Genomic DNA, 12,705 nt, shown 5'->3' on the forward strand with positions numbered 1-12,705 from the left:
ATTTTTGGCTTTTAATAAGAAACGGAGGAATTAGATGGAAGGTTTCTACTACTCCGTACTTCTTTTAGACAAAAAAACTAGTTTCTGATCCCGGGCGATGCCCCGGATCATTACATAAAAAACCATATTTATTCCATTACATACAAAGAACGTAATTAAATGCTTATATATATTTTTTTTTTGACTATTTTGTCATTTGTTATATTTTGTTTGGAAAGAAAGAAATCAAACATGACATATAGCTTGGTGGATAAGTCTTTATTGTTTGAAACATGAGGTTAAGGGTTCGAGTCTTACTTTGTAAACGCCTTTTAATATATAGTATAGATAGATAGATAGATAACATAAAAACGATCAAAGTGGTTGTGAGTTAGCAACTTTGACATTAATGTATCGATGGCTCTTAAACGACCTTATTCGAGGAACGAGAAACTGAATCTAAGCACACGAGTGAGGGAAGGAGACCGGTAAATAAGATAACAGCCCACGGCAAATGGAAATCAAGATTAAATGATTGTTTGTGGTTAAAACTGAAGGTCCAGGTATGAGGTTTCTGTTACATGACATTAGAAATAAATAAATGTTTTTTTTTTCTTTGACAGATTAAATAAATGTTGTTGCAAAGCAATATTGGATTTATACCACTGTTATGGGTCGTCTTGTACCGCGCGTGTCATGGTCGGTTCCTGTGTTAAGGAGTAGTGGTAGCTGAGTCATCGAAGACTTGTTGGACAAGGTCAAAGAGGTTAGCAAAGATACAACAAACGGTTGGAGGAGATCAATGAGTCAGTTGAGCGATTCAAGGAGCACTACCAATCGGATACCTGCCGTAGGGGCGGGCGAAGACGATATACCTCCTCACTAACTACATTGCCTTACCATCACACTATTTCCCTAATGCTACTTCTCCCATAGCTCTAACAATTAATAACAAGGAGCTTGTTTCTATTACCTCCACATAAACATTCCACCATCACTTTCCATACATTAGCTACTATATTTTATTCCCACCATTCTCCTAATCATCAACGCCTAAGTCCCTTGGATGGAAAATACGTACTAACCAAATACTTTCTTCCTGATATATACTTCATGCCTCGGAATACCTTCTATCAGCTACATTTATAGATACACGCAAATAAACATTGTACTTGTACTCAACTAGGCATTTTACGCCTGTAACATAGTGGATTGGTGAACTCATAGCCACCCGCGGTTTTTATCCCTTTCGGGTTTTCCGCGTCACCATCTCTTGTCTCATCTCTCTTTATTTTCTGTCATTTATTCTTGTCATTTGCATACTTTATTTTATCTAGTCGTCTATGTCCCAACCAAAGGTCGTCCATACGAAATTTAGCATAAACAACCACCAATAACCAATTGCTGTTGTTTTAGTGGGGATTGGAGTGGACTTGGTATGGCGGATCGCGTGTTCAATTTCCCCAACAACCCGCAACAACAATAACAATTGGGAGAAGATTGGAACCTATCCACTCAAAACTCGCTCCACATTAAACCTAAAGGTGAACAAGTGGTGACACCAAAAAAAAGTATATTGGATTTGTACCAAACTATAAATACTGGAGTAACCAATTTAATGAGGAATTCATAAAATTGTAATAGAATTATAGATATAATTAAGAGAAATCATCACAGAAAGAAAAAGACTACTCCGTACTCAGTACTAATTTGTGGCCATGCGATTGCTCAAGATATCTATTTTATGTCAAATACTCTTGAAAGAAAATTATAGAGATAATTTTTGTGACTTTTTCCATTATACGGCACAATAATCAATTGAGTTTTCAAAAAGTCATTGAAGAAATTATTGTTTTTTTTTAATCCAATCGAAATTAATCTAACGAAGTTAAAAATAATTCAAGCAATTGTAAAGGGACAATATGGTTGACTCTTGACTCTATACGTTCCAAAAGAAAATAATTAAATCAAGATTATGTTATTGTTACGCTATTGAAATCTGGGACAATTAATAAATTATAGTCTTCGATAAAACTACCAAACCAAAAATCAATAAAATTGAAAAGGGAGAAATTAATACAAATATATGCATGTTGATTAAATTAGAAAACCGATGAATATTTCACGAAAAGTTTGAAAACATTACCGATTTATCGACGGAAGAATAATTGGATTTGGTTTTTTTTTTTTTTTTTTTTGGTCCGGTAATTGGAGTTTGAAATTGGAGGTTGGAATTGGAGGAAGATATTGAGTGTGGTTTAGATTATTTATATGGTGAACGGCTACGTCAAATAAATACTATTAGGGCTTATATATTGTAATTGAGTTTTAAGGTTATATTTGTATTTACTGTATTTAACTCAAAAGTCCATAGCTTAGAGTTGTACTTATAACACAAGTTACTCTAGCCCGCAAATTTTTGGCTATACCCGGGTACAGCCAGCTTAGTACAGCCAAAGCTGGTTGTACCCCATCTAAAACGATGTCGTTTTTTCTTGTTTAAAATGAACATTAATATACTGGTACAAAAATGATCATTTACTATTTCGGAAATGAACATTTATTTATTTATTTGGAATGAACATTTACTATTTTGGAAATGAACATTTATTTATTTATTTGGAAATAAACTACAAAAATGAACATTTACTATTTCCGAAATGAACATTTATTTATTTATTTGGGATGAACATTTACTATTTTGGAAATGAACATTTATTTATTTATTTGGAAATAAACAATATAGGCGCTTGTAAAAACATAAAAGACCAATGAAGTGAACAATTTCATATAACAGCCGTTTCTCTCTCTCCCCCCTCTCCCTCTCTCAAACCCTAGCCTCCATTAGTGAATTTTGAAGGGGCTTCCATCGATTCCATCGATTTTATCGGTGGAAAGCCCCGATCTTTTTATTTTGTTTGTTCTTTTTCTAATTTTGTTTGAGTTTTAGGGTTTTAATAATACTTCCTCCTTGTGCGAGGAATTGTTCTCCCTCGAAAGATAGGGTTTTTCTTCTCCTTTTAGGGAGATTTTTCTTAGGTTAGAGGATCCTAAATTTCTGGTGTACGAGGGAGAATATTATTTAATTTCGCAGGAGAAATTGATTCAGCAATGAAGATTTGTGCGGTGTCGCAGCAGATGTCAGTTCTACATCTACAATCAATTGAATCAGATTTAATTCAATATCAAAATTACAACAGATCAAAAGACCCCCTCGTTGAAGGTTGTATCAAACAACGATGTGTTAGAGGGTATACAAGATGTTCGATGCGCGATGATCGTAGTTTTGCAGAAAACGAGTTTTATTTGATTCGATTTGTTATGTATTTGATAGATTCATATTTCTTTTGTAGATGTCGTATGACTTTTTATTAATGAATTAATTTTATTTCAAAAAAAAAAAGTGAACAATTTCATTATGAACATTAACCATATATTTGTTGTGAACAAACAAATAAACAAGAAATAACAAATAATTCAACAAAAAAGAACAAACAATATAAAAAAGAACATAAAATTCCAGAAAAAAGAACAACCAATACAACAATTATGAACAATTTTATAATGAATTTTAAAGCTAACATGAAATAACAAACAATACAACAAGAAAGAACAAATACTGGTACAAATATGAACATTTACTATTTCGGAAATGAACATTTATTTATTTATTTGGAATGAACATTTACTATTTTGGAAATGAACATTTATTTATTTATTTGGAAATGAACAATATAGGCGCTTGTAAAAACATAAAAGACCAATGAAGTGAACAATTTCATTATGAACAATAACCATATATTTATTGTGAACAAACAAATAAACAAGAAAGAACAAATAATTCAACAAAAAAGAACAAACAATATAAAAAAGAACATAAAATTCCAGAAAAAAGAACAAACAGTACAACAATTATGAACAATTTTATGATGAATTTTAAAGCCAGCATGAAAGAACAAACAATACAACAATAAGTTTGATGAATGAATTTAAAAAACAACAATAAAGAACAAACAGTACAACAAGAAAGAACAAACAATACAAAAAGAAAGAATAAAAGATTAGTGAAGAGTTTAATTATGAACATTAACCATATGATTATTATAAACAAACAAATAAACAAGAAAGAACAAACAATATAAAAAAGAACATAAAATTCCAGAAGAAAGAACAAAAAATACAACAATTATGAAAATTTGATGATGAATTTAAAAAATAACATGAAAGAACAAACAGTACAACAAGAAAGAACAAATAGTACAATAAGAAAGAACAAACAGTACAATAAGAATGAACAAATAGTACAATAAAAAAGAACAAACAGTCGACAAGAATGAACAAACAATATAAGCGCGTCGTTTTTGGGGGTACAGCCAGAGCTGGCTGTACCCGGGTACAGCAGTTAGCGATTAACTCTAGCCTTGTACAGCTCTAAGCTATGGGCTTTTAGGTTAAATACAAATATAACCTTAAAACCCAATTATAATATATAAGCCCTAATAAATACAATTAGCAAGCTTGGGCTACAAGTCTTGTACATTCGTCCTAAAAGTAATCTCTATTTTATAAGTCAGCTAATATTTAAGTCGTGCGATACACGGGTTTGTCAATTTTCGTAAATTTTTGTCTTATTATATCATCGTGTATAAATAGGTGTTTTATAAATTAAACCTATAATAAAAGGTTAAAATAGGCCCCTTTTCAAGTTGAAGTATGAATATGTTTTAATTTATAAAATATTTATGCATAACGCACTCATAGAAAAACCGAGTTATGAAATTGTTAGTTCAATGATGGTAAAACTCGAGTCAGTTATTCATGTGATCTCAACAAAATCATTACATATACTTTGTATACGTATAGACTTCCTCTGTCCTTATTTTTTCGCCCCATATTCCATTTAGTCCATCCCTTAGAAATTGATTCATTTTCGTATAGTGTATTAAATCTTCAACATTTACAGTATTTACTTTGCTTTGTAATCAGTTTCCTTCAATATAAAAGGAACTATTAATGTAATAATTAATTAATTCTATTCATTACAACTAAAATACATTTTCTCTCTCCATCTATTTCTCTCTCTTGTTGGGTTACATTCTTTTTTTTTCTTTCGATCATCATTGATGGATAATGCAGAATCTTGCTGATTAGGTCAATTTTTTTCCTGATTTCGTCACATTCAATCCCTAATGTCTCTGGTTTGGTTCCTAATTTTCTCTAAATGTTTGAAATTTCTTCCCTATTTGTTGTTCTAATTTAATTCAATTTCGTAGTCATGTCATTCAAATTTCTCTGAAATTCTAGTGGTTGATGGAAATTGCCAATAAATTTCATGATTTCTTCCTGAAAATTATCGTGTTTACGTCAACTGATCATGTTGAACTAATTAATTGAATTAATTTCAAGAATTCTCGACCAAATTTTGACCTAATTCTTCGATTCTCAACGCTAAAATGAAAATCAATTCCGATTTCTCAACTCCAATTGAACCTACTCAAAATCCTAGTTCTATTTACTACTTACATCCTGCTAAAAATACGTCTCATCAATTAGTGTCGCCTCCATTTGATATTTGGTAGTTATTAACCTATAATTTAGTTTAAAGATTGCATCTTGGTTGGTGAATATGAAGAATGTGTTTGGTTTGTGTTTTTATTTTCCCTTTTTATTGCTGGTGTTTAATGTTTTTGACGCATTGAGGTAAAATAATTAAGAGCACCAAAGTTAACGTGGTTAAGGTTAAGGGTGATGATTATATATTACTCGGCAGACCTGCTTGTTCCTCTAAAGACTTTCGATTTCGAGTCGGCCGGTTAAATACTTTGATGAAAGAGATGAGTTAAGCTTATCCTCTTTTGTACCGTTACTTGAAATATTATGATAGTGTAGAAGACAATAAATCTTTTTGGGCTCAATATTACATGAGCTTTTCTTTCTTTCACAGGCTCTATATGAAACCCTTAGATTGGTTCTTTATGGATCATGAGACTCGAGAATAAAGGCCAAAATAATGTGAGGGGAAGTAATATAATTTTGCTATCTCAAAGTTCTGAATCAGTGGTCTGCAAGTTGTGTGCTAGACACTTAAGACAATATCAAAGGAAGCTTCACTTTAATTTTTAAAATATTTACCATAAATTTTGGTCAAAATAACCCTATTTAAACTCAAAAATGTCAAAATCATCTCCCATGAATTATGAATTTTGTAAGGAATGCTCTCTTTCCACACTGATCAAACACACAAAAATCCACAGATTTCCTGCATTATTTTTCGCATGAACTAATACTTGTATAATTACACAGAATTATATAATAATGTATGAAATTCTCCCTCAAATCAATGATTTCTCAGAAATCCCAAAAACCCTCTTACAACAATCTCAACAAGTCCCTCCTCAATTCCTTAAAGCAGCAATTTTCGCTGGTGGTACAGTTTCATACCTTTCTCTCTTTCTCTGTTTTATCCTCTGTTTTTCTCTGTTTTTCTTTAATTTGTTATTTTCAATCATGAAATGATTGATTAAATCCTAATTAAGGTTAGTTTCAGGAAGTTTTATGCTACTCGAAGCGGCATTTGGGAGCATCAATGGAGTTATCAAAACTTCTACTGGTTATTTTGGAGGAAGCCTTAGGAAACCATCCTATAAAGAAGTAATTAACTAAATTATTCAATTAGTAGTAATTGATATCTTAAATCTTATTGTAAAATCAGGATTAATTTTTTGGGGGGATTGATTTAACAGGTGTGTGCAGGAGGAACTGGTCATACAGAAGCTGTTAAAGTAGAATATGATAGCAAAATCATTTCATTCTCATCACTTTGTGATCTTTTCTGGGGTATCCATGATCCCACCAACAAGGACTATCTTGTAATTTTCTTTTGCTCTTGCTATCTATCTGTTTTTTTTAAAAAAAAAAAACTCGTGTTAATTTGGGGGTGATGAAAGTCTGTTGTATATGGTAATTAATTATAAAAATGTGGAATTTGTTGCAGAATTTCGGGTTAAGTACACATGAAAGATCAGTGAATTTTTACTCGACAGAGGAAGAGAGGAAAGAAGCACAAAAATCAAAGATTAGGAAACAAATGGGGATTAATAAGAGAATTGTCACAAAGATTTTGTCAATGGAAAATTCTGAATTATTTTTGGCAGAAAATCAGTATCAGAAATATTATTTGCAGAAGCATCACAAGCTTTGTGGAAGTTTGGGATTAAGAAGCACACTGCAATTTGTGGACTCAAATATTGCTTGCAAACTTAATGGGTAATTTACTCTAATACCATTTTTTCTTTACACGTTAACACTTTAATCTTTGCTACTTGAATAGTTGAATGTTGATTAAGATATAATCTTTGCTAATGTTGATTAAGATATAATCTTTGCTAATGTTGATTAAGATATAATCTTTGCTAATGTTGATTAAGACATAATCTTTGCTTATGTTAATTAAGTTAATCATAAAAAGTCAACGATTTCATGCAAGCATGATGATGGCGTGTAGGACTAGAGTATCAAATTTCTTGTTCTTATTTATATTTGGACTTTATTTTAATATATAACAATCTTTGATTTCTCCATAGTCTATTTAAATAAGGGTAATACCCTTTAATATAAAATTGAAGTTAATGATATATGCATCTTTTATGGCTTTACAAAAGCTTTGTTACAATTTATAAATTTAAATTAAGTTAGGATGTATGTTAAAATCACGCATTTGATATGTATAATTAATGATTTTTATTTTTAGGTCCTTATATATCATTTTCCTTCAAATAATTTTTTGTTCCTTAGCTTAGAGGTACAAGGTAGCTGATTATTGAATTTTGAAAGTTACTCTGTTTTTTGGTAAAATACATTTACTTTTTTCTACAAAACAAGAAAAGTGCTCTCAATATTAACTATTAAGCAAAACGCCATTGGTAGAAAAGTTAATTTATAGATCAACCATTTTCTAAATCGAAGATTATAACCGACTGGATCAAATTTTGTACTTCTACTCCATACTTCTTAATGTTAGCTTTGGACTTAAATATACAAGTAAATCGTTCAGAAAGTAAAAAATGATGAGTACATTTATTGTGAAACGGATGAAGTATTTATAATGCATTCATTTCGTTTTTAGACTAGTGGATTGTTTAAAAATTTTAATCGATGAATAGCAGTTCTGGCCAAAAACAGTGACAATAGGTCAATACTCAGTAGTCAATAGGCCAATAGCTCTTCGATTTTCTTTCATACTGGAGGATTTTTCAATAATCAATTCTACAATACAACCTAGTACTGTTAACTTGGTAAGTTGGCAGTAATGAAGTCTGTGAAAGACAGAAATCTAATCTGGAATCATATTCTGTGTCAATCTTTATTGATTTGGATTTGTGTCAGAAATTGTTCCATCATGTCCATGTTCAACTATGCAGGCCCATTGGTACTGTGGGCCTGTTAATCTATTTTAGCTTTACGGCCCTGGGTTATGAATGAAAGCAGAAATATGTGTTTCCCCAAATAAGGCCCATTTAATGTTTAACCAGTAATTTAATACGGAGTACACATTGATGACTTCTCTCCCATTTTCTTCTCCTTTGATATGCAAAAAGAAAAAAGAAAGTGTGAGAGGGTACGAGCCTATGAGGTGTATCTTCAGATGTGTTAATTTATGTATCAATTAGTTTTTAGATCATGCGATGCACCAATTTATTTATTACTTAAAAAAAAGAGTCAAATTTTCATGTAAAAAAAAAATAAAAAAAAAGAATGAAAAATCACAATGTAGAAACAACCGTAGAAGACGAGTATGGAGTTTAATATAAATTGTCAAATTGAAGTTGTAATGCTAGCTAATAAAAATAAATGAAAAGACACAATGATTTAGTTAAAATGAACCACAATGAGAGAGGCAAAGGTGTTACATAGTACTTCCCTCTGTCCCAGATTAGTTGTTACACTTACCTTTGCACAAAGTTTTAGGTGATAAGTGGTTGTTTGATTATCAATTGTTATTTTATCGAAAAAGTAGATGTGAAAGGAGTTAGTGGGATATTTTTTAAAATTGAATGAGAGAGGGTGTGAGGACAAAAATAAATTTAGTGGGAAGAGAAAGACAATATAATAATTGCGGGATTAATCCTAATTTAGAAATATAACAACTAATCTGGGACGGACGAAAAAGAAAAGTGTAACAACTAATCCAGGACGGAAGGAGTATATGATTTTAAAAATAAATAAAAAATAAAGGAAAAGGGAGAATGACACGTGGCATGTAAGTGATGTTTTAAAATATTAGTGTAGAGATAGATGTTTGTACTTGTACTTGAAGTAAAAATTCAAATGTTGTGTGGAGTATTCTGTATATGCAAACTTGTAATAAAATTTATTGTAAGATCCACTTTTATTTATTATAATTTCATACTGTGTGTCGGTGTGTGCGCAGAATATTGGGGATGACACTGAGTAAGGAGCAAAGAGTTGATCGACTTACAACTTTTCTGGAAAATCAAGAGTTTTTGGATCCTGCAAAGTTAGATCTTGAAGCAATTATTGACGATTTATGAGCGTTGTGAAATTAGTATAGGGAAAACTTAAAAAAAAAACCCAAAAAGAAATAGGGCAAGCTTAAAGAGATGAGGAAATTATCATTTAGTTGGTTCAAATGAATAGTTGAATACTACTCGTATGTTGTCCAACTCACAATTCTCACAATACATATGTTTTTTTTTTTTTGGTTCTACTACGAGGAGTTCCCACCGCTTTCGGCGAGGTAATCTCCCGTGGGAGTTTGCATGGGTACCTCGATGGGCAGCATCCCTCCCAGTTGAGATTTTTTCCATTCCCAAGGCTCGAACCCGAGACCTTGGTTAAGGAGCAAGAGGCCCTTAACCACTCATGCCAACCTCAATTGGTCATTCTCACAATACATATGTCAATGTTGAAATAACGTTTACCCCACAAAAGTTCTTTTTTCTTTTAAAGTTTACTTTCTGGCTTTTCTTATTTGGGAAATGAATTTTGTTTTATAAGGGTTAGGAAGTATTCTCTTCACTTAAATGACATTTATTACATCTTACTAACATTAAATTTATCTTATACTCGTATTATCTTATCTGAATTTATTGACGACCATTGTTTAATCTTATTAATCCTTAATTCATCTTATATTATTTGTGCATGTTGTACTTATTGGACCTTAATAGGCTTTATTGGAACTTATAAAATTTACATTTGGACTTAATTAGTTAACCCTTATCTTATTTTATTGGTCCCAACCTTGTTTTATTTGAAATTATTGGTCATTTTATCTTATACCATCTTATTTGAACTCATAAATCCTCACGTTATCTAATTTTATTAGACCCTAAATAAATGAAAACTACAAGAGAAGAACATATCCTATATCACTTTTCTCTATGTGTTTTTTTAAAGAAAAAGATACTCATATTTGCAAAAATCTACTGTATGTTTAATTGAGAGTAAGTTGAGGGAACATAGTCTCAATTTAAAGTCATGTTCTGCTCACTCTATTTCTGTTTATTAGTTTTGATAAAATCAGGTGAATAAAGCGCATCCTAATTGACGTTCTCACGATGCAATCACATTCTTCAATTTTACTCATATATCTTTTGATGAGTAATGATTACTGATTTGAACCACATCATAAGTACTTTACTTGGTGTTTATCTCATCCATTAAAGAAATCAGAGATATTTTACTCTCACTTGAAAAAAATGTATTTGTATAAATATAAAAGGAACTAAAGCTAGTGCATTTGTGATTGGGATTAGTGGGTCAATTCATTAGTTTTAATTGAGTAAAATAGAAGCTTACTAGTTACTGATTGATAATTCCACTATGGGGCATAGGCAATATGTTTCATGCAATCAGTTTGCTAATAGTACTCATAAACATCATATGATATTACACTTAATTAAAACTTTCAATGATTATGTTTCTTAACTGCAAATTAAGAATTTACACACCCACTACGTGGATAGCTAAGTGTACACATTCCGTTCGTTCTACGCAGACAACGTAGTACAATCATATGACACGTGCGTGAGAACCACCCCTTAAGATGAGAACTGAGAATTAATCTCAGCCCTCAGATCAAGTCAATCATCGGCCCACATCTCGCCCGACCAAAACAAAAAATACGGGTAATGTGGTAACTTCTAATGCATTGAATGACTTCCCCCTTTCTTCTCGATTTTCAGATTTTCTTCCTCTCTCTTCCATCCGTTTTCTCTCTCCTCCTCCATACCCTCTTTATTGCTTCTCTCTTCTTGGAACGCTCTTGGAAAAGTTCGCTCCCCTCAGTCCCCTCACATCTTCAATCAAACCTTCAGCTCAACATTTAATTCATCAATGGTGTTTACGAATAATTTGTACTACCTCCGTTTCAAAAAGATCTTTACAGTTACTATTTGCACGGACTCCGATGCAATGTTTGACAGTTAATATATCTAATTTCGTATGACAAAAAATTATAAAAAATTGATATTTATAAAATACATTTCGAGATGAATCTAACAAGATATCTCATGATAATTTTTGATAGATATAATAGTGAGAATTTATGGTCAAAGTTTTGGTTTTTAGACACATTTTTCAAAGCGTAAAGATCTTTTTGAAATGGAGGAAGTAAGTTTTATCTCTAGCTCTCCTACATTTTCTCTTCACAACCTCAAATTATAAGTTTTATCTCTAACTTTTAATGCCTTGAATGACCTCCCCTTTTCTTCTCGATTTTCAGATTTTCTTCCTCTATCTTCCATCCGTTTTCTCTTTCCTCCTTCAAGCCCTCTCTGTTGCTTCTCTCTTCTTGGAACGCTCCTGGAAAAGTTCGCCCCCCTCAGTCCTCTCACATCTTCAATCGAACCTTCAGCTCAACATTTAATTCATCAATGGCGTTTACGAATAGTTTGTAAGTTTTATCTCTAGCTCTCCTACATTTTCTCTTCACAAACCTCAAATTAGGGTTTTTCAATTAAAATCCCTATTTTTTACCCCCAATCGACGAAGATGATTTTTGTTGAAGAATATATAAGGGAACGAGAATTTAAGCAACTAGGCCTTTCGGGCATATCACTGTTAGGTTATGATACATATGATATTACATAAATCATGCGGAAACAACCATTAACCCAGGATTACATATTATTTACACATAATCATATAGCATAATTTAGATGCATACTCTTTGTTGCGTGCCCTCCCTAGCTGCGCCCGAATCGAACAAGAACAAGTCTTTAGGACTCCAAGTGTCGTCCCTCCGTAGATAGTCCACAGCACGTCCGGATCCGCCTTAAGATTGACCAACTAGAATCGCCCTTAAGGTACTAGAATTTTCGGCACTTTTGAGCAAGATGTGTGGCTGAATTTTTCTCTCAAAAACTCACTTTGAATACTTTTAAAACTCGTTATAAATTGTGAACCCAGGCCACATATTTATAGGGGTATGGAAAGGGAATTGGAATCCTATTCAGATACAAATTAATTAAACCTAGAATTCTACAAGAACTCTAATTTAATTAATTTATCAAATAGAATTAGGAATTTAATCATTAACCGAACTCTGCACGTTTTAGGAAACGTGCACGAACACAAACACTTACACACGCACACACGGCAGCCACGATGGGCCGCCCATGCGTGCGCACGAGCAGCAGCCCACGCAGCGAGGCCTGCGAGCTGCAAGCCCACGCAGCTCCCGCGCGCGCTGCGCGCGCTGTG

General features: G+C 32.3%; 1 protein-coding gene across 1 annotated transcript; it reads left to right on the forward strand.

The window, feature by feature from the left end:
* Positions 1-6,031: 6,031 nt before the first annotated feature.
* LOC110801626 (uncharacterized) lies at positions 6,032-10,114 on the forward strand. Its single transcript, XM_022006995.2, has 5 exons — positions 6,032-6,406; positions 6,527-6,630; positions 6,723-6,848; positions 6,974-7,245; positions 9,410-10,114. The coding sequence occupies exons 1-5, from the start codon at positions 6,295-6,297 to the stop codon at positions 9,528-9,530; spliced, it is 735 nt and encodes a 244-aa protein (XP_021862687.2). The 5' UTR covers positions 6,032-6,294; the 3' UTR covers positions 9,531-10,114.
* Positions 10,115-12,705: the final 2,591 nt, after the last annotated feature.

The sequence above is a fragment of the Spinacia oleracea genome, chromosome 1 (assembly GCF_020520425.1).
Source record: "Spinacia oleracea cultivar Varoflay chromosome 1, BTI_SOV_V1, whole genome shotgun sequence".
Taxonomy (NCBI): domain Eukaryota; kingdom Viridiplantae; phylum Streptophyta; class Magnoliopsida; order Caryophyllales; family Amaranthaceae; genus Spinacia; species Spinacia oleracea.